This window comes from Nomia melanderi, chromosome 13 (assembly GCF_051020985.1).
Source record: "Nomia melanderi isolate GNS246 chromosome 13, iyNomMela1, whole genome shotgun sequence".
Lineage (NCBI taxonomy): Eukaryota > Metazoa > Arthropoda > Insecta > Hymenoptera > Halictidae > Nomia > Nomia melanderi.
Window position 1 is genome coordinate 867 of NC_135011.1, and position 25,368 is coordinate 26,234.

Sequence of the window (25,368 nt, forward strand, 5' to 3'; positions counted from 1 at the left end):
AAGACCTAACCAAGACCTAACCAAGACCTAACCAAGACCTAACCAAGACCTAACCAAGACCTAACCAAGACCTAACCAAGACCTAACCAAGACCTAACCAAGACCTAACCAAGACCTAACCAAGACCTAACCAAGACCTAACCAAGACCTAACCAAGACCTAACCAAGACCTAACCAAGACCTAACCAAGACCTAACCAAGACCTAACCAAGACCTAACCAAGACCTAACCAAGACCTAACCAAGACCTAACCAAGACCTAACCAAGACCTAACCAAGACCTAACCAAGACCTAACCAAGACCTAACCAAGACCTAACCAAGACCTAACCAAGACCTAACCAAGACCTAACCAAGACCTAACCAAGACCTAACCAAGACCTAACCAAGACCTAACCAAGACCTAACCAAGACCTAACCAAGACCTAACCAAGACCTAACCAAGACCTAACCAAGACCTAACCAAGACCTAACCAAGACCTAACCAAGACCTAACCAAGACCTAACCAAGACCTAACCAAGACCTAACCAAGACCTAACCAAGACCTAACCAAGACCTAACCAAGACCTAACCAAGACCTAACCAAGACCTAACCAAGACCTAACCAAGACCTAACCAAGACCTAACCAAGACCTAACCAAGACCTAACCAAGACCTAACCAAGACCTAACCAAGACCTAACCAAGACCTAACCAAGACCTAACCAAGACCTAACCAAGACCTAACCAAGACCTAACCAAGACCTAACCAAGACCTAACCAAGACCTAACCAAGACCTAACCAAGACCTAACCAAGACCTAACCAAGACCTAACCAAGACCTAACCAAGACCTAACCAAGACCTAACCAAGACCTAACCAAGACCTAACCAAGACCTAACCAAGACCTAACCAAGACCTAACCAAGACCTAACCAAGACCTAACCAAGACCTAACCAAGACCTAACCAAGACCTAACCAAGACCTAACCAAGACCTAACCAAGACCTAACCAAGACCTAACCAAGACCTAACCAAGACCTAACCAAGACCTAACCAAGACCTAACCAAGACCTAACCAAGACCTAACCAAGACCTAACCAAGACCTAACCAAGACCTAACCAAGACCTAACCAAGACCTAACCAAGACCTAACCAAGACCTAACCAAGACCTAACCAAGACCTAACCAAGACCTAACCAAGACCTAACCAAGACCTAACCAAGACCTAACCAAGACCTAACCAAGACCTAACCAAGACCTAACCAAGACCTAACCAAGACCTAACCAAGACCTAACCAAGACCTAACCAAGACCTAACCAAGACCTAACCAAGACCTAACCAAGACCTAACCAAGACCTAACCAAGACCTAACCAAGACCTAACCAAGACCTAACCAAGACCTAACCAAGACCTAACCAAGACCTAACCAAGACCTAACCAAGACCTAACCAAGACCTAACCAAGACCTAACCAAGACCTAACCAAGACCTAACCAAGACCTAACCAAGACCTAACCAAGACCTAACCAAGACCTAACCAAGACCTAACCAAGACCTAACCAAGACCTAACCAAGACCTAACCAAGACCTAACCAAGACCTAACCAAGACCTAACCAAGACCTAACCAAGACCTAACCAAGACCTAACCAAGACCTAACCAAGACCTAACCAAGACCTAACCAAGACCTAACCAAGACCTAACCAAGACCTAACCAAGACCTAACCAAGACCTAACCAAGACCTAACCAAGACCTAACCAAGACCTAACCAAGACCTAACCAAGACCTAACCAAGACCTAACCAAGACCTAACCAAGACCTAACCAAGACCTAACCAAGACCTAACCAAGACCTAACCAAGACCTAACCAAGACCTAACCAAGACCTAACCAAGACCTAACCAAGACCTAACCAAGACCTAACCAAGACCTAACCAAGACCTAACCAAGACCTAACCAAGACCTAACCAAGACCTAACCAAGACCTAACCAAGACCTAACCAAGACCTAACCAAGACCTAACCAAGACCTAACCAAGACCTAACCAAGACCTAACCAAGACCTAACCAAGACCTAACCAAGACCTAACCAAGACCTAACCAAGACCTAACCAAGACCTAACCAAGACCTAACCAAGACCTAACCAAGACCTAACCAAGACCTAACCAAGACCTAACCAAGACCTAACCAAGACCTAACCAAGACCTAACCAAGACCTAACCAAGACCTAACCAAGACCTAACCAAGACCTAACCAAGACCTAACCAAGACCTAACCTAACCAAGACCTAACCAAGACCTAACCAAGACCTAACCAAGACCTAACCAAGACCTAACCAAGACCTAACCAAGACCTAACCAAGACCTAACCAAGACCTAACCAAGACCTAACCAAGACCTAACCAAGACCTAACCAAGACCTAACCAAGACCTAACCAAGACCTAACCAAGACCTAACCAAGACCTAACCTAACCAAGACCTAACCAAGACCTAACCAAGACCTAACCAAGACCTAACCAAGACCTAACCAAGACCTAACCAAGACCTAACCAAGACCTAACCAAGACCTAACCAAGACCTAACCAAGACCTAACCAAGACCTAACCAAGACCTAACCAAGACCTAACCAAGACCTAACCAAGACCTAACCAAGACCTAACCAAGACCTAACCAAGACCTAACCAAGACCTAACCAAGACCTAACCAAGACCTAACCAAGACCTAACCAAGACCTAACCAAGACCTAACCAAGACCTAACCAAGACCTAACCAAGACCTAACCAAGACCTAACCAAGACCTAACCAAGACCTAACCAAGACCTAACCAAGACCTAACCAAGACCTAACCAAGACCTAACCAAGACCTAACCAAGACCTAACCAAGACCTAACCAAGACCTAACCAAGACCTAACCAAGACCTAACCAAGACCTAACCAAGACCTAACCAAGACCTAACCAAGACCTAACCAAGACCTAACCAAGACCTAACCAAGACCTAACCAAGACCTAACCAAGACCTAACCAAGACCTAACCAAGACCTAACCAAGACCTAACCAAGACCTAACCAAGACCTAACCAAGACCTAACCAAGACCTAACCAAGACCTAACCAAGACCTAACCAAGACCTAACCAAGACCTAACCAAGACCTAACCAAGACCTAACCAAGACCTAACCAAGACCTAACCAAGACCTAACCAAGACCTAACCAAGACCTAACCAAGACCTAACCTAACCAAGACCTAACCAAGACCTAACCAAGACCTAACCAAGACCTAACCAAGACCTAACCAAGACCTAACCAAGACCTAACCAAGACCTAACCAAGACCTAACCAAGACCTAACCAAGACCTAACCAAGACCTAACCAAGACCTAACCAAGACCTAACCAAGACCTAACCAAGACCTAACCAAGACCTAACCAAGACCTAACCAAGACCTAACCAAGACCTAACCAAGACCTAACCAAGACCTAACCAAGACCTAACCAAGACCTAACCAAGACCTAACCAAGACCTAACCAAGACCTAACCAAGACCTAACCAAGACCTAACCAAGACCTAACCAAGACCTAACCAAGACCTAACCAAGACCTAACCAAGACCTAACCAAGACCTAACCAAGACCTAACCAAGACCTAACCAAGACCTAACCAAGACCTAACCTAACCAAGACCTAACCAAGACCTAACCAAGACCTAACCAAGACCTAACCAAGACCTAACCAAGACCTAACCAAGACCTAACCAAGACCTAACCTAACCAAGACCTAACCTAACCAAGACCTAACCAAGACCTAACCAAGACCTAACCAAGACCTAACCAAGACCTAACCAAGACCTAACCAAGACCTAACCAAGACCTAACCAAGACCTAACCAAGACCTAACCAAGACCTAACCAAGACCTAACCAAGACCTAACCAAGACCTAACCAAGACCTAACCAAGACCTAACCAAGACCTAACCAAGACCTAACCAAGACCTAACCAAGACCTAACCAAGACCTAACCAAGACCTAACCAAGACCTAACCAAGACCTAACCAAGACCTAACCAAGACCTAACCAAGACCTAACCAAGACCTAACCTAACCAAGACCTAACCAAGACCTAACCAAGACCTAACCAAGACCTAACCAAGACCTAACCAAGACCTAACCAAGACCTAACCAAGACCTAACCAAGACCTAACCAAGACCTAACCAAGACCTAACCAAGACCTAACCAAGACCTAACCAAGACCTAACCAAGACCTAACCAAGACCTAACCAAGACCTAACCAAGACCTAACCAAGACCTAACCAAGACCTAACCAAGACCTAACCAAGACCTAACCAAGACCTAACCAAGACCTAACCAAGACCTAACCAAGACCTAACCAAGACCTAACCAAGACCTAACCAAGACCTAACCAAGACCTAACCAAGACCTAACCAAGACCTAACCAAGACCTAACCAAGACCTAACCAAGACCTAACCAAGACCTAACCAAGACCTAACCAAGACCTAACCAAGACCTAACCAAGACCTAACCTAACCAAGACCTAACCAAGACCTAACCAAGACCTAACCAAGACCTAACCAAGACCTAACCAAGACCTAACCAAGACCTAACCAAGACCTAACCAAGACCTAACCAAGACCTAACCAAGACCTAACCAAGACCTAACCAAGACCTAACCAAGACCTAACCAAGACCTAACCAAGACCTAACCAAGACCTAACCAAGACCTAACCAAGACCTAACCAAGACCTAACCAAGACCTAACCAAGACCTAACCAAGACCTAACCAAGACCTAACCAAGACCTAACCAAGACCTAACCTAACCAAGACCTAACCAAGACCTAACCAAGACCTAACCAAGACCTAACCAAGACCTAACCAAGACCTAACCAAGACCTAACCAAGACCTAACCAAGACCTAACCAAGACCTAACCAAGACCTAACCAAGACCTAACCAAGACCTAACCAAAACCTAACCAAGACCTAACCAAGACCTAACCAAGACCTAACCAAGACCTAACCAAGACCTAACCAAGACCTAACCAAGACCTAACCAAGACCTAACCAAGACCTAACCAAGACCTAACCAAGACCTAACCAAGACCTAACCAAGACCTAACCAAGACCTAACCAAGACCTAACCAAGACCTAACCTAACCAAGACCTAACCAAGACCTAACCAAGACCTAACCAAGACCTAACCAAGACCTAACCAAGACCTAACCAAGACCTAACCAAGACCTAACCAAGACCTAACCAAGACCTAACCAAGACCTAACCAAGACCTAACCTAACCAAGACCTAACCAAGACCTAACCAAGACCTAACCAAGACCTAACCAAGACCTAACCAAGACCTAACCAAGACCTAACCAAGACCTAACCAAGACCTAACCAAGACCTAACCAAGACCTAACCAAGACCTAACCAAGACCTAACCAAGACCTAACCAAGACCTAACCAAGACCTAACCAAGACCTAACCAAGACCTAACCAAGACCTAACCAAGACCTAACCAAGACCTAACCAAGACCTAACCAAGACCTAACCAAGACCTAACCAAGACCTAACCAAGACCTAACCAAGACCTAACCAAGACCTAACCAAGACCTAACCAAGACCTAACCAAGACCTAACCAAGACCTAACCAAGACCTAACCAAGACCTAACCAAGACCTAACCAAGACCTAACCAAGACCCTAACCAAGACCTAACCAAGACCTAACCAAGACCTAACCAAGACCTAACCAAGACCTAACCAAGACCTAACCAAGACCTAACCAAGACCTAACCAAGACCTAACCAAGACCTAACCAAGACCTAACCAAGACCTAACCAAGACCTAACCAAGACCTAACCAAGACCTAACCAAGACCTAACCAAGACCTAACCAAGACCTAACCAAGACCTAACCAAGACCTAACCAAGACCTAACCAAGACCTAACCAAGACCTAACCAAGACCTAACCAAGACCTAACCAAGACCTAACCTAACCAAGACCTAACCAAGACCTAACCTAACCAAGACCTAACCAAGACCTAACCAAGACCTAACCAAGACCTAACCAAGACCTAACCAAGACCTAACCAAGACCTAACCAAGACCTAACCAAGACCTAACCAAGACCTAACCAAGACCTAACCAAGACCTAACCAAGACCTAACCAAGACCTAACCAAGACCTAACCAAGACCTAACCAAGACCTAACCAAGACCTAACCAAGACCTAACCAAGACCTAACCAAGACCTAACCAAGACCTAACCAAGACCTAACCAAGACCTAACCAAGACCTAACCAAGACCTAACCAAGACCTAACCAAGACCTAACCAAGACCTAACCAAGACCTAACCAAGACCTAACCAAGACCTAACCAAGACCTAACCAAGACCTAACCAAGACCTAACCAAGACCTAACCAAGACCTAACCAAGACCTAACCAAGACCTAACCAAGACCTAACCAAGACCTAACCAAGACCTAACCAAGACCTAACCAAGACCTAACCAAGACCTAACCAAGACCTAACCAAGACCTAACCAAGACCTAACCAAGACCTAACCAAGACCTAACCAAGACCTAACCTAACCAAGACCTAACCAAGACCTAACCAAGACCTAACCAAGACCTAACCAAGACCTAACCAAGACCTAACCAAGACCTAACCAAGACCTAACCAAGACCTAACCAAGACCTAACCAAGACCTAACCAAGACCTAACCAAGACCTAACCAAGACCTAACCAAGACCTAACCAAGACCTAACCAAGACCTAACCAAGACCTAACCTAACCAAGACCTAACCAAGACCTAACCAAGACCTAACCAAGACCTAACCTAACCAAGACCTAACCAAGACCTAACCAAGACCTAACCAAGACCTAACCAAGACCTAACCAAGACCTAACCAAGACCTAACCAAGACCTAACCAAGACCTAACCAAGACCTAACCAAGACCTAACCAAGACCTAACCAAGACCTAACCAAGACCTAACCAAGACCTAACCAAGACCTAACCAAGACCTAACCAAGACCTAACCAAGACCTAACCAAGACCTAACCAAGACCTAACCAAGACCTAACCAAGACCTAACCAAGACCTAACCAAGACCTAACCAAGACCTAACCAAGACCTAACCAAGACCTAACCAAGACCTAACCAAGACCTAACCAAGACCTAACCAAGACCTAACCAAGACCTAACCAAGACCTAACCAAGACCTAACCAAGACCTAACCAAGACCTAACCAAGACCTAACCAAGACCTAACCAAGACCTAACCAAGACCTAACCAAGACCTAACCAAGACCTAACCAAGACCTAACCAAGACCTAACCAAGACCTAACCAAGACCTAACCAAGACCTAACCTAACCAAGACCTAACCAAGACCTAACCAAGACCTAACCAAGACCTAACCAAGACCTAACCAAGACCTAACCAAGACCTAACCAAGACCTAACCAAGACCTAACCAAGACCTAACCAAGACCTAACCAAGACCTAACCAAGACCTAACCAAGACCTAACCAAGACCTAACCAAGACCTAACCAAGACCTAACCAAGACCTAACCAAGACCTAACCAAGACCTAACCAAGACCTAACCAAGACCTAACCAAGACCTAACCAAGACCTAACCAAGACCTAACCAAGACCTAACCAAGACCTAACCAAGACCTAACCAAGACCTAACCAAGACCTAACCAAGACCTAACCAAGACCTAACCAAGACCTAACCAAGACCTAACCAAGACCTAACCAAGACCTAACCAAGACCTAACCAAGACCTAACCAAGACCTAACCAAGACCTAACCAAGACCTAACCAAGACCTAACCAAGACCTAACCAAGACCTAACCAAGACCTAACCAAGACCTAACCAAGACCTAACCAAGACCTAACCAAGACCTAACCAAGACCTAACCATAACCCCCAAACTTTAATCTTCAACATCTCACAAAATATCACGTTCAAACAGGTCGTACATGGACTACAAAAATTCTTGCATTTTCGAGGTCGAAAACTTATACAAATTTCATCGAGATTACACACTTTCGCTCAAAACTTTCAATTTCTAATATTTCAAAAAAAAAAAACAAAAAAAAAAAAAAACAAATATTGGATTCAGAATCTTGTCTCCGGAATATTTCCCTTCCAACATCGAGATGTATGATCGCTCCAAATTTCATTCAGATCCGTCAAAAAAAAAAAAAAAAAAAAAAAAAAAAAAAAAAAAAAAATTATTAAATAAATATGACATTGAAAACACGTCATCCGTTCAATCAAAAATTCTTACATTTCTCAAATCTAAAACATATACAAATTTCATCCAAAGTGGAGACAAAATTCAAAATTACAATTTTTATTAATATTCCCAAAAATATTGGGTTCCCAATCTTGTACTCCATACATTTGCCTTCAAATATCGACGTCTGTAATCGATACAAATTTCATCAAAATCCATCCACTAGAAATGGAGATACAGAGATACCATATTTTGCATTCAATTCAGGATATCTCGGAAACCGATAAAGATAGGATGTTCAATAAATATTCAAAATGTGCGTCCAATCTGAGGCTACAATGTCTCCAAACATCAACCGAATCAACCCAACAGAAAGGGAGATATAGCCCAAAATAAAAGAGACACGCCGCTGGTACTTAAAAAAAAAAAAAAAAAAAAAAAAAAATTATTATTGCAATAATAATGATGATGATGATGATGATGATGATGATGATAATTATAATTAAATATTCACGACAAACATGTTTCCAACTTACCATTTTTTTTTTTTCATTTTTACACGAAATAGTTCCTTCACACAAGTTATGACCTCCGACCACTTTTCCGCTATATTTATTGTCGTATCCGACACTTCTTACAAACTTACACACTACAGCTAATTCCCTTCGTCACCACGGTTCCCTTTCGTACATATCAAAAAAAAAAAAAAAAAAAAAAAAAAAAATTAGTGATGGAGATGATCGATATTAATATACACTCATTGAATATTCGCGATAAACATCTTCACATGTTATTTTCTTACTTAAATATTCGTCGGCACAAGTTATGACCTCCGAGCGCCTTTCCGCTATTGTTGCCTCCGAAACTTCTTACAAACTTCGAGGGTAAAGCTACTTCCCTTCCCCGTCGTCACCACAATTTCCTTTCGCACCTTTACAAAAAAAAAATAAAGAAATTTATTCATGGAAACAATATACTGAACAGTGTACACACCTGTCTCTTCTAAAGTCAACGCAACTCTCTTCGAATATCTCACCATCCACCGTAAACAAAAAAAAAAAACAAAAAAAAAAATTTCACGTTTCAGTATATATGTACAAGTGGAAATACAAACATCTGTGCAAGCTTCTTTACATGACAGTCATTTCACACTCTATTCTCACAGTAAACAAGGCAGCGAAAGAAAAAGAAAAACAAAAATAATTAAACATTCACGACAAATATGTTTACAAATTATGTACATACTTCCTTGGCACAATAGATAATACCTTCCTCGCGCGTTTACACTATACTTATTCGAATCTCAAAAAAAATAAAAATAAACAAAAATACAAAACTTCCAGGGTCATTTACTTACTCTCTCTTTTTCACTCAAATTTCATCACTCCTTCGCTGTCCCCGCTTTACACATCTCGCATCTTAGAAACATTGCTTCACCCAAGCCTCGAGCCACGCAACACTCAAACACACATGCACGATTAAATTAAATTAATGAATCCACCAAAAAAAAAAAAAAAAAAAAAAAAAACTCAATGTCTCAATCGCGAGAAGAAAAAAGACTCCTTCGCACACAACGACTCACGGTCGAGTGATACAAGGTCCTTTACGCTCGTACCCGCTACCCCATACAGCCTTTCTTACCTGTGCTTATCAAGATACTGCAAACATCCAACCAACTTTCGGGGGGTCCTTTACATCTACGAAATCGACCCCTCCTTTAATCCCTGATAAAGGTCGCACCGGACAAACGATTATTACATTCCTGGAATTGAGCATCAATGGCCCGCAAGGAATACGAAAACATCCCCCCCCTTCTGTAAAAATCCAACATAACGTGACTTGGAAAAAGCAAAAGAAACATATACAATAATACAATAAATATTCATGATCGCAGAAATTACGGTAGACCCTCCGGAATATTCCGTACCAGTTTCAACAGGTTTCCAGCAGTAATTAACAAGTTATTAGCGATTTTCCCTTAGATAAAATGAATCCCGTGTTAGCGAGTGGCGCCATCTACCGAGAGAACGCTGAAACTTCTGGTCGATTAGTACCACTTCCCGGCCGATAGATGACACCACCAATCTCGTTTCCTACCGACGCAGCAAACTTGCTGGATAATCGCTAACTAGATATCAGTTACTACTCGAATGTTGTTCAACACTGGACAGTTTTATCTTAAAAATCCCGTCGATTGCGATATAGGAAGGTACAGGATGGTTCGTTTAACAATCTTAAATTGCAAAGGTTAACAATTCATTACGAATAGTGTAGATGATAATTAATTAACTGCTGATTTCGTTCATTTCTTCTCTATCGACATGATGCTTTTAGTTCTTAACTGTCGCCGCTAGATGGCGCACCCTCGGATACCTCCTTCGTCCTGATGCTTCGCGCGTACGTACCAGGAACCGATGAGATGCTTTTTCAAGGAGGTATCGCGTGAGAGTGAATCTCTGTCCTTGTCGCACTGTATATCTGCCCTTGTCTTGCACATTACGGATATAGGGAGAAGCTTCGACAATTCTCAGCCGCTAGAGCGTGCCACCATGTGGCATTCCTACCGACGCAGCAAACCCACCAGGTATTCGATAATAACTTATTAATTGTTACTCGAATGTGTTTCAAAATTTTACTGAATATTCTCTAAAGTATAGCCCAAGTTCTACGAACATAGTTCTTCACAATTTGTCCCTATTCAGTGAAGAAATTAATTGTAACCATTCATCTATCAAGAAATTCTACGTTACCTTCTGACAATATGTCTCTTAATAATTAAGAAATAATTAACGCGACACAAAATCTCTTCCGCTGCGAAACAGGAAGATAGGGAAAGGTTCATTCTACGATCTTAAATTGCAAAAGTTAACAAATTGTTCGTAATAGTATAGTTGATAACGTATTAGCTGCTGATTTCGTAGTTTTTTGCTGTATCGACATGTCACATTTAGTTTCTAACTGTTGCCGATAGATGGCGCACTTTCGGATACCTCCTTAGCCCTGATGCTTCGCGCGTACGTACCAGGAACCGATGAGATGCTTTTTCAAGGAGGTGTCTCGTGAGAGTAATTGTCTATCCTTGTCTTACACATTACAGGTATAGGGAAAAGCATAATATGCCGTTGCCTTTGCATTAGCTGTTTTATAGATTTCCGTGTGGCAATTTCGACGTTCGACGGCTCAAGGTATTTTATGTTACATTAATCATCTGTCAACTGCTCTTTACAGATATAACGATTATATTACGGGTTTGTGCAAATAAGTAGAAATAAATGAGAAACGCATTCTTCTGTTTTTATTGTAGTTTCTTCTCTCAATATTACATATTGGTATATGCACGTAATTTCTTACAAACATCCATCGGAATATAAAAGAGAATTCGCAATTTTAAAGAACAATGCGATCGGAATACCAAAAATGAACATTATCATTTGTCGAACAACTAATTTTCATATCTGGAAAATCCAGAGCGCTATCCCATATAAGTGTTGATTATTAGTTTCGATAAAAACCCATCTGTCGATATTAACGTCCTTAATTATTCAAAAGTAATAGAAAACATTGTTAATTTACAGTCTTTATCCATAGATAAATTCGCCTCCATTTCCAACAAAGAACTGAACAAACATTTTATTTACACTATACTTCTGATTAGATCGGCGCAGATATGAAAGATATTTTCTATTCGAATGTCACGCGAGAATCGTTCGAAACTCTCGAGAAACGCGTAATTTTCAGTGAAAACGAATTCGCTTTCGTTACAACAACTTCCCATCCTTTTTCTCGATTCTGCTGATATTAAACTTCAAATAATATCGCAGAAGCGTCACTGTCTTTATACGTAATCACGTACACGCATCGTTCTATTCTGCTGCGATTCGAAACTCGACGTGTACAGTGAGAATGTATAAGTAATGTATAATCTTATATTGCCGAGTACTTAAATTAACCTAGGATTGAAACGACCCATGTGAAGAATAAGGCCGGTTGGATTGTGTCGAACGAAATAAAGAAACGGTTGATCCAATTTCAATCTAGGTCTATCTTCCGGTTGCGTTTCCGAATTTCTCGCTCGAAAATCGGAGACTAGGTGTTCCTGGACATCCGTCGTCCGATGCGCGTCATCGTAAATCGGGGAATTCCGAGATAAAGGACTCGCCGGATAAATTTCCACGTGATGTCGTCCATTGGCAGTGTTTTCATCGCCACACGTGCTGAACAAGTTCATCTGAAAAGACGGTACCTTTTTACCAGTAAATATCATTTTGTAATTTCAATAAAAAAGAAAGAGGAGAAAATGCCAAAGTTACCTGTAAGACGTCGGATAAAAATAAACGATTGCCGATTCCATTGATCCCTTTAAAGTCGGCATCGTTGGTAAACAACTGGTCCAAACCCATTCTTTTCAAAGCAGCGGTAGCGTTTACGACCGATCGATGACTGAACTTGGGTACTTGCAACTCCAGACCCCGTCTGGGTATGAGAACTTTGAGAAGTTTCTGCCAACTGTCGTCTCGAAAAGCCCCCTTGACGAGTCTCTGTTCCAGGCGGTCCAGCGTGTCGCCCGGCGCAGTGTGACCTTGTTGACCGGGCAACAAAAATATCGTTGAGACCAATTTGCCGACTCCGCCGAGACCGATCGCGGTGGCATCCAAACTCGGCTCGTAACCGGCGAGTACGTTGGATCGCCAAACTGTCGCGGGTACCGGAATTAACTTTCTCAACCTGTGGGCCGACGATGTAGCGAAATACAGTTCCCCGTCCCGTCCTGTTGCACTGGCCGAACTGGTGTTGCAGTCCGTCTGAAAGACATTCGCGGAGATCGCCGCGAGCGGAGATCTTAACGGAACTGCGTTACTCTTTACGAAATCTCTTATTCTGCCGCCGGTTTGTTTTCTGATCAACAGGTTCGTTCGACGACGCGCAAGGTCGCTGATGGTGGCGAAATTCACTTCGGCTACTAATCCTTCGTAAAATTGTTGCGCTTGTTCCTTGTAGAACGGCAACAATTTCCGAACCTTCACTTTATCCGCGAATAATTCGCGAACGAACGCCGCGTTTGCGATACCCTGGTGTCTTGCCAAACTCACCGCGTCCGTGACATTTTGAAAGATCAAATGTGGATTAAAGGTAGCCACATTATCGAGACCGAGGACTCCGTTCATCTGATCGGACGTCGATCCTCGCGCGCCAAGGAACAGCATTGCCAGTAAGCTGATCATTCCGAACGGAGACAGAGCGAGCGAGCGACCGGTACTTAATCCTTTGTTCGCTGCGGTCCAAAATTGAAATGCAAGTTGGTTGCAAAGTCTCGAAAAGTTGACGATATCGTTGCTCGCGTTTTTCGTACTGCTATCCAATCCGCCCGTATTCTTCGAAGGATTCAACGTGACCATGGTTCCAGATTCGTTCACTGGAGTCGTTTGATACGGTGTTTCCTCTTTCGTTGAATTTCCGTGGCGTATCGATGATGTCGTCGTTGGAATCGACGTGGTCGTTGAAGTCGCAGCGGACTCGGATACCTTCGACGTCTCCTTAGTCACTGGGACAGCTTTCGTCGACGACGTTGTAACGCTTTCGTGCAAAGTTATCCGCTGCCACTTACCATCGGAATTTCCATCGTCGGTTGTATTTCTCTTATCCGAATTTGAATGTTTCAATGTAAGTTCGTTTGTCCGATTCATTGACAAATTGTGCGTAACATTTGATTTTGATTTTGATTCGATTCCGATTATTCCACCACTTTGATCATATTCGTTTGTTGTTATCGTCGTTTCAGTCACATTTACGCTTGCCACGACTTTATTCGATTCTGTCGCGATCGAATTCGTATCGAGTACCGTATTCGAAAAATCTTTTGTCTCTTTGTTCGTCGATGACATTGATCCGTTGATTGTACTAGCAGTAGCAGTAACAGCAGCAGCAGCAGCAGCAGTAGTGATAGGAGTGCTAGTAGTAGCCGTTAAAGTCCCAACAACAGCAGTAGACGCGAGAGAGGAAGCACCGACGTCTGTGCCCATACTCGATAATGTCGACATTATCGCCATCCCATGTGTACTCGCGAGTGTAGTATATTCCGTCGATGAGTTTCGACCGAGACCGTCCCAGTTTGTGACGTCGTCTTTTTTAAATGCTTCCACAGGGGTTCCTTCGAATTTCGATGTTATCGATGTTTCCGTGGTCCCGTCGGCGTGCCATGCCATCTCCTGCATCGGATTGTTTCCGTCCGATGAAGCACTGGACAACTTGTCGATTACCATTGTTGTAGAATTAACATCTTCCGAGAAAGATATCTCGCTGTTGTTCGCGGCTAAATTCGCCGTCGTAACGACATCGAATACAGGCGAATCGGTCGATGGTGTCTCGTTTTCCTTTTCCGCTTTGATGTATTCGACGTTCGCGCGAGTGGAGGATATCGTTCGGTCCGTCGTCTCTCTTTCTCCGACTAGATTCGGCGGTCGAGTAAGTTCACCGTAAGAATTCTGATTTGCAGCCAAGCTACTCCGAGTTTCATTTTCATTTGTTGCATCGCCCTCCTCGGTATACCAGGCGGTAGTATTGCTGGACGTTTCTGTGACGGACGGCACAGTTTGCGTCTCTAGTTTCGATGCAACTTTCGAATCGATGGTCGGTGTAACGTTTGTCGGTGCGAGGTTGGCCGCGTCAGAAGTGGTTTCCCTATTCTCCGTTCCATTCGAATCGATCGATCCGAAACCTGCAATCAGTCCACTGGCCAATGTTTTCGGTGGAAGATTCTCTGCCGGAATATTCGGTAGAGTCAGTGGCCGTGTAGAAGGAATGTTCGCTTCGGTTGAAACCGTTCCAAGTATAGTTTCGATAAGCGCCAACGACTCGATATTCGAGTGTTGCTCGGGGTCCGATTCTTTCAACAACGTACCGAAACTCGTCGAATTCGCGTTGGCCGAGTCCACCAATGGTTTCGCCGTTGTTGTTCCGTTGTTCGGTCGAAGAGTAACGGAGACAGGCACAGCGGCATGTGTTTCGCCCGAGGAAGCGAACGCGAGTATCGAGTCGGTGGCAGTCGGTGTCAAAGTTGTACCGGTTCTCGAAAACGAAGTAAAATTCGTCGTAACGTTCTCATCGGGAAACGTTGTCGAAGTGCGGGTGAAATTCAATGTTGCTTCGGTTGGCGTTCGATGCGTCGAAGCGAAGAGTTTCGACCAAGTAACTGGCGGGATGGTCCAAGTAACTCGATCTTGGTCGACTTGTAACTTGGCAGTTGTTGCGCTGACAGATTCTTCTATCTGTTCGTCGAACGCGTCACCTACGATCGTCGAAAATTTAGTCGTCGTTGTTGTCGATGTTGTCGTTGCTGCACTTGTTCGTGACGCAGAATTCTCTTTCTTTTCCTCGACTACAGCGTCAGGAGATTCCCTCTCGAAATCGGAAGACAAAGATAGAATGGAAGACGCGGAAACTTCGGAAACTTGATCCATCATACTGGACAACGAGTTGATTAGCTCGATGGGTAAAGACGTGGGAGACGATACAGTGTCCGAATGATTCGATTTTGTTGCAGCGTAATCGGATTCGTTTCCCGACGATTGTTCCCGTTCGAGGAAAGAACCAATGACGGCTGGATCCGAACTTGTAGCAGAGGTTTCAGAGGCCTCGGAGGGATCCAAAGCGACTGGCGTTGTTGTGTAGGATTCGTTGCCGCCCAACGTATCAATTTTACTCGACGTTATTGGAGAGACCTGACCTGTCGCAGTATTCAACTTTTCTTCCAGCTGCGGACCGTTTGTAGACACAGTGGTCGCTTCTATCTGTACCGTTGGCGAATAAGCGACAGTAGTCGTGGCGTTGAACGTTTCGGTAGCCCCGTCGCGATCGACGTACACGTTCAAAGTCAAACGATTATTATTACCGTTGTAGTTTTCTTTGGTGGCGTCTCCCGATGGCATAATTTCAGTGATCTTTTGAAAAACCAGACTCTGAGTCGTACTGTCCACATTCTGTGGTTTCTGCTCGGCCGTTATAACGGCTACAGGAATCATGATTTTCTCCGTGTAAGGGCTGCTCGTTCCAGTGTCGGAAGCAATCGTTGAAAGCAGTTGCGTGCCGTTCTTTCTAGAATGAGTCGGTTCCTCGTTTCGGTCAGCGAACGTTGTAGTGCCGTTGTCGAGTAGTTCCGTCGACGGGAGCGCCGTTGCGTTTAATTCGAATGTGTCAGAAGAGAAATCGATTCGGGCGGTCGACGTACGATCGGTCGACGTTACTGTAAATCGTTCGACGTAGCGAGTGTCGTCGGGTGTGTCTCCGTGTTTTTCGCCGGCTAAAATAACAGGTAAAATGTTAGTCCATTCAACGTTTGCTTTTTCTGGCACCGAATTCGGAATCGTTCCCGTTAACGTCGACGGTTTGTTCATAGCGCTCTTGAGTACGTTTTGCACTTTTTCCACAACATCCATTACCTATGAACCGAGTACTAATATTTTATTGCGGTACAATTTTAACGTAAACAACCGATGCTTGGTTGTATCCAGTGTACAGACCTTTTTTCCACCTGTAAGAATATCTTCAACTTTCTGAGGTTCCTGAACCCCGGTACTCGAGTGATCCGGCCCGCCGCTGGCGATCAAAGCCTGGATTTCCTCCGGGGTCATTTGCTTTGTGATCATGTCACCCCGTTCGTTGTAAGTGTAAAATTGAAATCCATCGGGCTTTAACAAATTGGCTGGAGAAGGCGGCAAACGATACATGTTAACACTGTTCGAAACCGGTAATTTATGGTTGCTTCCAGTCGAACGATCGTCGTTGGTCTCCACATCATTCCGTTTTGCAATGATTGACGTCGTTGTAACCGCGCTGAAAATTGTTAGATCCCATAAGAGGCAGCAATGAAATGGAAGAAGTCGTAAAGACTCGTGTAAGGGATCGAAGAATAAGTATTTATAAATATGGGATTAATCAAATTCGAATTCGTCATGAGTTCTAACCAATTGTCTCTTTCGCCTATTTTTCAAAAAGACTGCCGTGCATAGCTGTAGATACACTGTGTTAGAAGCAAAATACTAACCTAGATTTAAGAAATTTTCTAGACGGTAAAACCATAACATGCTCTGGGAACGGTCCAGCTACGCTTGAATCTAGGCAGCAGATCCATATCATGAGTGCCGCCAATGTCGCGTGATACCATTCTAAAGACATACTTACTTCTCTTCCTGTCGATAATCTAAAAGCCAGAATATTGGAAAACGTATGATTGCGTGTAACTAACATTCTAACGTATCGAAGAATAGCAAGGTAATACAAACAAAGAGTAATAAAGAATACGCGAGGAAGGAAGAAAGGAAGGAAGAAGGAAGGAAGGAAGGAAGGAAGGAAGGAAGGAAGGAAGGAAGGAAGGAAGGAAGGACGGAAGGAAGCAAGGACGGAAGGAAGGAAGGAAGGAAGGAAAGAAAGAAAGAAAGAAAGACAAAAAGAAAGAGAGGAACAAGAGTCTAGTTCGTCTTCTTTTCGGTTAACGACCCTTCGATTCCTTGCTACCCTCTTACGGACGATCGCCTTAACGTGACGACCGGTTTTCCGTCGCGCTGTAAATCGCTCAGCAAATGCACTAAGCACGTTCGACTGCCGAGTCTGAAGAAATTTCTCTGGATAGGATTTTTCGTGAAGCGAATAAAGTAACGGATAAAATAAAATCGCGAATGCGTAAATATACAGCAACGAGGGTGTTACGGATCAAATAAGCGCCAAGAGGTATTAGGCATGCCCGAAAATACAACTGGAAGAGTCGAATTTGTTTGCAATGACGGAAAGAAAGGCGTTCTACGCGCGTTTCCACTCTTTTTGTTCCTTTTCCCTCCGAATTTGTCCGATCGCCGTGTTATCGCGGATAAGAGGTATCTGCACGAACGGAAAGCAATAATGTTAAGAATAGTTAGAAGAAACGGTGTGCCGGTGAGATGATCTTTTACGAACCAAACGGTATTGACGTTGTCGATTCGGTTCACCCCGATATAGAACTGAATGAACGACTATTTTCACAATATCTTATACGAGATCAGTTTGTTCCTTTTCCCTTGCTGGTCCTGTCTCCCTTTATTCTCTTACATGTACGTGTATCTCCTTCTTCTTTTCGTATATCGTGAGAGCGCGCGCCGCCCTTCAGTTCGTTCGTCTTTCCGTACCACCTGTCGCTTCTACTGTCTTCTACCTTGGATAAGCGCGAACTGCCTGCTCAAATCCTTCGTTCAGACGAGTGCATCGGACTGAGAAAGAGAAGCGTCGGAAGAGGGGGAACGTGCTCTTCGTTCTTTTCGAACGAAAAGATGGAGAAAGGGTGAACCTGGAGAGTCGAGATGTTGGTCGGTACGGTTTACGTGGGGGGACAGACGGATGTCGGAATACACGAGAATATATATATCGAGAGAAAAGAGAGGGAGAAGAAAGGAAGAAGGGATAGTATGAGGTCGGAGGACCAGTGTAGAACTAACCGAAGCGAATAAGAGGAGATGAGAATGAAGAGTACAAGAAGAAACGATATACAGAACAGATAGACGGAACGGAGAATACGGTATTTCGGAAGCATAAAATGCAACGAGCAGAGTTTTTCCTTCTACGCGATACGCGTGGTTACCGATTGGACGGCTGCGATATTAATTGCGACGAGTCGGGCAACGAGGACCGTTCAAAGATTAAGGAAACATTAAGGAAACAGCATCGAACGTTCCAAGTAATTGGACAAATTCGAGGCGACCGAATAGTGTAACATTCGTCCATGGAAACTTGACAAGGAAAGAACGAATCCTTTCAACATTTCATTTCACTTGGCCATAGGACCTCGACGATTAACGGCGATTAACGGTACCTCGACCGAATAAATCGCCTTCTTGACGGCACGTTCGGACCATCGCGTCGCGTCGTATCGCCTCGTATCGCCTCGTAAGAAATTTCGATCGATTCGAAAAATTCTACTTGCGATTAGTTTCATTGGAATTATTAGCAGGGAAGATTTGTCGGCGACCAGCAACAGCAGAAAAACGCGTCGAACATACGGAATCGGTTCGATAAAGAAAAAAGGGGGAGGTCGTTTACACATACATACCCGTGCGTAGGTAAATGCTTCGGTTATCCTCGATTTGGAACACCAACGAACGATTAACGGTATTCGGTTATACTATTTCCCTTTCCACTTTGTCTTTCGACCGATTCGAGGAATATTTGGACAGCGTGTCCAGCGAGGAGTCGCGAGAACATCGCGCGCGAGAAAAATATAAGAAGACTCCGTTAGGAAGTTCTTCGAGACCAATCGTTTATACGAGGTCATTTTAAGTAACGTTATCCTTCAACATCATCGGTCACCTAGGATACAGTTGCTGTCGAAAGTTGCTAAGCGGGATACACACATTACAGAGACATTGATGTTGCAATTTTTCATGGAACGCGTGCAATTCGTGGAAACCGGTGCCCATACCGATAGTTTTGCTGTTCGTTTTCAAAAAGATGTTTAACGACTTAATAGTTGACAATAGTAATAGTATAACACAGGCATCGATACGTCTGAAACGATTCTGAGATGCGATATCGAAAATATAACAAATGAAAGAATATACGTCAAGCGATAATATGGAAGCCGGCCTAGAAAATTTCGAAGGTGTACGTTTCTATAATGGAACCCGATACGAGGGCACCTGGAATGCACTCGGCATGGATGGAATCGGCAGATACGTTTCCCCCCATGGTTAGTATAATTTGCAAACGGTGGCGAGGCAAAATGACTTTGCGTACAATTTTCGTGACCTTTCGCGAGTCTCTCCTCGTGAAGATGGAATAAAAGGATAGGAGAGTGGTGAGCAGAGAGGAAAGTGTGTGTGTGTGTGTGTGTAAGGGAGAGAGAGAGCGAGAGCAAGAGGTGGTGGGGAGAAAGAGGGAGAGAGATGGAGAGATAGACAGAGAGAGAAAGAATGTGAAATTTCGAGGGTGTAAAAGAAAATAAGCTGAATATACGAAAACTCAGTTTCCCGGGGTTCCCGTGGAATTTCGTTTGGTTAGCGCCGATGGACAAAACGAGGACAACCAGAAGACGTATACGCTGCTAACACCGGTAATTGTGTCTACGAATGTATTGCCGCGTGTACTGGTTTCGAGCACGACATCGAGCATTTCTCGCGCGTAAGTCGACTCGTACCGTTATGCGACCATTTCGGCCGGTTCGTACTCTAGAGTTTGTACGTGTTTTTCATTTACCGAACTCATTCGGGAACATCGTTCTCAAAATATCTACCGTGCACGTCTCTCTGAACACGTCTGAACTGCGCGCGACCGAATCGGATCGACAAGTTTTCCTTCTTTCTCCGTGCATTCGAATTCGTTTAAAAGAAATGTTCAAGTTTTTCACCTTTCGTATATCCCTTTACTCAAAACAGATGTTAAGTTGGAAGGAGAATTCCGCAAAGACACGTTTCACGGTCATGGCACCGCGTATTGGCCTTGCGGGCAAAGGATGGACGGTGTCTGGTCTCGAGGTGAATGCAAAGAGAACCGATACAACTTCACAGATGGTTTGATCTTCCTGAAAAATGGTTGGAAATACTGTAAATTCCCCGATAGACGGTTCGCAAATTAGATACGCATTTAGATAAAAACTGAGAACGAGGCTCGAATCGACGTGTCCTTGTGATCGGTCGGTACCTTGACTCGTAATACTTGCAGCTACTACACCTGTCTGAAATACGGATTACGTCCTGCCGGGGCAACATTGCGTATCGATAAGGAAAAGGGGACTACGATTCCAACCTTTGATTACGATGCGGGAATCGGAATCTTTAATCCTCGTACGCATTGCATCGCGTCTTACCGAGATCCAAACAAGGTATGCTAAACACAGACAAAGGACAATTATATCGAAAGAAACCGTTTCACGAAACAAACAATGGCATCTTGTAGATACTGGAAATACCGACCGCGAGGATCGCTCGATGGATCGTAAACAACTGTCGAAAGGGTTGGACCGAACCGACGGGACATCGCCGGTCTCTTTACGAACGTTGGATTCCTCGGGAAAACCACGTACACGTTTCTCCTCTTCCACCATTGCAATCGCTTCCAAAATCTTGCTTCGAATCTTGGTGGAAAAGGTGGGAAATTCTAAACAACGAATTATTACTTTATGAAACTTTGTCGGTCCACCTTGCAGGTTAACTGCGTTCCCGCAAGATCGTGTTCGCGGGACGAAAGCTTTTCTTTCGAGTAAACACCATCTTGAGAGGAAACCCTGCATACCTGAACAACAGTAAAGTAACTTGAAATTATTTACGAACAAGTGAAACCGACAAATTTGGAAATCTTTATTATTTCACGACAACTTGTCTTCGTTCCGTTACAACACGGACAGCTTCTGCCTTCTGATATACTTGATACACTATTGATAATTTCTTTGGCACACATTCGGTGGTTTTGCATGCTACGATATCCAAAGTCAGATGTACCTCGTGCATTCCACTTCCCTCGGAAACTTTGATCGATACCGGGCTGGTAAGGTCGCCGGTCGTTGTTTCGGCGATCCATTTACTCGTAGATAGATTCAACGCCCACTTCTGAGGTGCATCGGCATTCAATTTTAAATCACTACCGAGAAACGTCACGTCGAACGTGATATTTAATTCGCCGCCCATTTCACTTATCGCTGTATCAAAGGTATAAGCGTTCGTCGGACTTGCTTCCCCCTTTGCGGGAATATTTACAGGCAGCTGAAACAGCAATCAGAAAATGCAAAGAGAAACACTCGTACGTGAGAATTGTTGTCGACATCGTATTTAAATACAATTGGTGTACCACTCTGATATTACTGCTCTTGATGTCGATCACTTTCACGGCATGATTGTTGGTGTCGGCCACGTACAAGACATCTCCATTGGAGCCAACAGCGATACCACTGGGTTCGTCGAACTGTGCAAAGTGAAAAATATTTAGTTTCATTTCGAAATGATTCAAACATTCGACAAATGACAAAGACATTCGAAATTCCGCAACGAACCGAAAATTGCTTGTTTGGTTTCCGGTCGCCGTACATTGTCTCGCAATCACCCGTGTTCGCGTCGATCTTTTTAATTTTATGATTGTACGTATCGGTTATATAAATAGCATTCTCTTTCGAATGCCACGTTATTCCCAGAGGATGTTGAAGCTTAACGGCGTATCGAATACCATCGGAATCCCCGAAATCGTATAGATCCTGCGACAGAATGCATCGTTATTCGGATAGCATACGCGCGAACGGATCGTCGACTAACGTTTCCTTCTTCGAGTATCACTAGTATTTCGTATTTCGTATTTCAACTGACCGCCGGATTTTTGTTTGCTCCGCATACCGCAGAAACTCGTCCGTTTATTAGATCTATGGATCTGATAGCACTGCTTTCGCTATCGGCGAAAAAAGCCATCTTTCTCTCCTGCGCGACAATCAATCCCGACGGTTGTGCTAAACCAGCTGCATGAGGATACGCATTGTTGCGATTCTCTTCCCTGCCGCTTCCAACGATTGCAACGCACGTGCCAGCTTTATGCTGTCTAGAAAGATCGATAGAATGGATATTTCTTCCGTAACAAAGAAAGACACGCAGTGAATTATCGCAAGAGTGCAACTTTACCTATTCTTCCACCAAAGACTGTCTTCGAAAAAGTACGCCCAGATCTGATGTGTACCAGCAATCGCGATCAATAACACAGGTATGCTTCTCTCAGAGTCGCATTCGTGTCTATAAAGAGTCACGTCCCAAGGAGAAGACAAAACTTGATCCCTACCAATTTTGCCACCGACATAATCGTGGCCTTGAGAACCCGTGCCGACAACCGTACTTACAATTTTTTTCCCCAAATCTATCTACAATTGTCACTATATGCACTTGTCGCGATCGAATATATGAAAACGTCGATAATATATTTACCTCTCTGATTGCATGATTTTCGTTGTCAGCAACGTAAATTGTATCGTCTAAAACGCATGCTCCCTGAGGAGCGTTAAATTTAGCGGTATCAAAGTTTCCATCACAAAAACCAGGATCGGGGCCTCCGATAACATATTCCACGTTCCCCGATACATTTGCAACTAAGATTCTATTATTGCCTGTATCAGATATTACCAAATATTCTCCTTTTTCGTTACGGGAAACCTCTACTTTACTCGGAAACAAAAGAGTTCCATCTCCTTTGGATGGTAATAAATGCTTTGCTGGCTGTAGAGGAAGATCCCCGTTAGATATTTGATTTAGCGATTTAAAGTACATTAACGCGACACTCGTGTATACGAGTAATTCTTCTTTATGGCCTTCCCCTACAAAAACTGCCAATGGTTCTCCTCCAGGACCTACGAAGCATAAAAGGTACATAAGAAGCTGTTCTCCAAATATTTTGTCTGTCATCGACTGTACGGAGAATCGTATGTTTACCTATCATTACTAGTGTCGGCCAGCAAGAAATTCCTAAATTATGCCACGTGGACAGAGATGTATCGTTCACGACAGGATGCGTTATATTGTATCTTTGTACAGCTGCCAAGAGTCTCTTAGAGTCACGCTCGTTAGTAAATTTTGCGCTATGTACGCCGACCTGAAATCATACGCTTTTATTGTGTTATATAATGCCTGGTCGATGAAATGTGCGAAGAATAATACTTTATGTAAACTAACAACAACAAGACCATCCGTGACTGAAAATTGCTTTTCGAGAAGATCTAAATCTGGCAACACGTGCATACAATTAATACAACAATAAGTAAAGAAATCCAGAACAATTAACTTCTCGGCCAGATGTCCGTACACTGATAATTCCTCTGCGACGTTGAACCATTCTAGTCCTGACGTATTTTAAAAGAAGGAAATACTTTGAGAACCGATTTCACTCATTTTTCACCTTTAGTTCCGCGTCAAAGATTAAGATAACGATTAGAAAAAATGAAAACACCGAAAGGATGACACGACAATGGTCGAGGGAAAGCGAGAAGAAGGATGATGGAAAGAGGCCAATGTACATTTACTCCTCTTCCATGGATAAACCGTAACGTTGATATAAATTCTTGACCGCGGTTCTATTTGTCACAGCTATTGCCCCCATGACTGTCTGAGTTGTATCTCTGATATCGTTGTATTTGTGTAATAAATCCATAATTTCTTTAGTAGAACGAAAATTTTTCTCTTCGTTCCTCAAATCGGATAATTCTTTATCGAGTACCTCCTCGAGTTCTGTCAGTTCGCGATATTCGTATATTTCTTCTTCCGTAAGAGAAGTACCCTTTTTACCGAACGTACACGTTAGTAGCCCCGAATTTGTTAATAAATTCGAACTGCACTCCCTATTATCCGTTGGAAGTTGTTCGTTGGATTTGTTACATTCTTCGTTGCGTGACATTTTAATGGAATCACAATATTTTTCACCTAACGAAAACCGAAGCGAACTATTCGAATCTACCGAAATCTCGACACTCCGGTATTTAACTGTGCTCTCGTGTGAGCGTTAAATAAATCAGTACGATATACACTTTACTTTACTGACGTAAACATTGATTTTTTTCAACCATTTAAATATCCTTATTATTTCCACGATAAGTGTCGATCAATTTATTTGAAAATTCTGGATCACGTTCACTCGTGATTCTTTACAACCACGTTTAGTATTCAATTGCGATATGATCTTTTTTTTCACGTATGTATGTCCGTTTAAGGTGGTATAGTTAGTTTTGATTTGTCTAGTTTTTATATAGAAACAAATATTAAAACTGCGTAATAACCTGATTGGAAATCAGTGATACGAAACCCTTTTCCTGTAAATGTTTTGATGTGTTTTAATATTAATGCCTCTTGTTCCTCCCTGCCCAGGGACGATTCCAAGCTGCGACGAACTTCTATGCAAGTTTGCGTTAATTCTTCGACGATATCCCGCACGTTCATGTTTGGTTTGTACGTTACACTATACAAATGACAATTAACCGTAAGCGATGGATATATTTCCAAAAAATGTTTATCCTCAAGAGATTTAGGTATATACACAAACGAGGTAATAATAGATCAGGGGTGTCCAACTCACTCCCCCTCGCGCTAGTAACTCGAAAAACAGCGTTTCCCCGCTACCTCTACACACTAGGAACTGCCTGAGACTGTGTATACGAGCGGTTCTATGTG

General features: G+C 43.4%; 3 protein-coding genes across 8 annotated transcripts; 1 reads left to right on the top strand and 2 right to left on the bottom strand.

The window, feature by feature from the left end:
- Positions 1-11,500: 11,500 nt before the first annotated feature.
- On the bottom strand, positions 11,501-21,805 carry LOC116431346 (uncharacterized). 6 transcript variants are annotated; one of them, XM_031986613.2, is made up of 6 exons: positions 20,592-20,612; positions 17,405-17,423; positions 17,268-17,337; positions 16,744-17,056; positions 12,538-16,662; positions 11,501-12,455 (listed from the first exon to the last, which is right to left on the bottom strand). In XM_031986613.2, the coding sequence occupies exons 3-6, from the start codon at positions 17,300-17,302 to the stop codon at positions 12,168-12,170; spliced, it is 4,761 nt and encodes a 1,586-aa protein (XP_031842473.2). In that variant the 5' UTR covers positions 17,303-17,337; positions 17,405-17,423; positions 20,592-20,612; the 3' UTR covers positions 11,501-12,167. The 6 variants fall into 6 exon arrangements, with proteins under 6 accessions (XP_031842473.2, XP_031842475.2, XP_076229068.1 ...); XM_031986615.2 differs by lacking the exon at positions 20,592-20,612 and adding an exon at positions 19,299-20,548; XM_076372953.1 differs by lacking the exon at positions 20,592-20,612 and adding an exon at positions 21,682-21,698 and having other exon boundaries at positions 17,268-17,423.
- LOC116431394 (MORN repeat-containing protein 5) lies at positions 19,820-21,394 on the top strand. Its single transcript, XM_031986738.1, has 4 exons — positions 19,820-19,934; positions 20,620-20,806; positions 20,906-21,065; positions 21,140-21,394. The coding sequence occupies exons 1-4, from the start codon at positions 19,820-19,822 to the stop codon at positions 21,392-21,394; spliced, it is 717 nt and encodes a 238-aa protein (XP_031842598.1).
- On the bottom strand, positions 21,517-25,329 carry LOC116431347 (NHL repeat-containing protein 2). The gene is made up of 9 exons (XM_031986618.2): positions 24,978-25,329; positions 23,881-24,047; positions 23,641-23,800; positions 23,140-23,558; positions 22,843-23,075; positions 22,537-22,762; positions 22,230-22,427; positions 22,028-22,141; positions 21,517-21,942 (listed from the first exon to the last, which is right to left on the bottom strand). Exons 1-9 carry the CDS (start codon positions 25,135-25,137, stop codon positions 21,544-21,546), a joined length of 2,076 nt encoding a protein of 691 aa, XP_031842478.1. The 5' UTR covers positions 25,138-25,329; the 3' UTR covers positions 21,517-21,543.
- Positions 25,330-25,368: the final 39 nt, after the last annotated feature.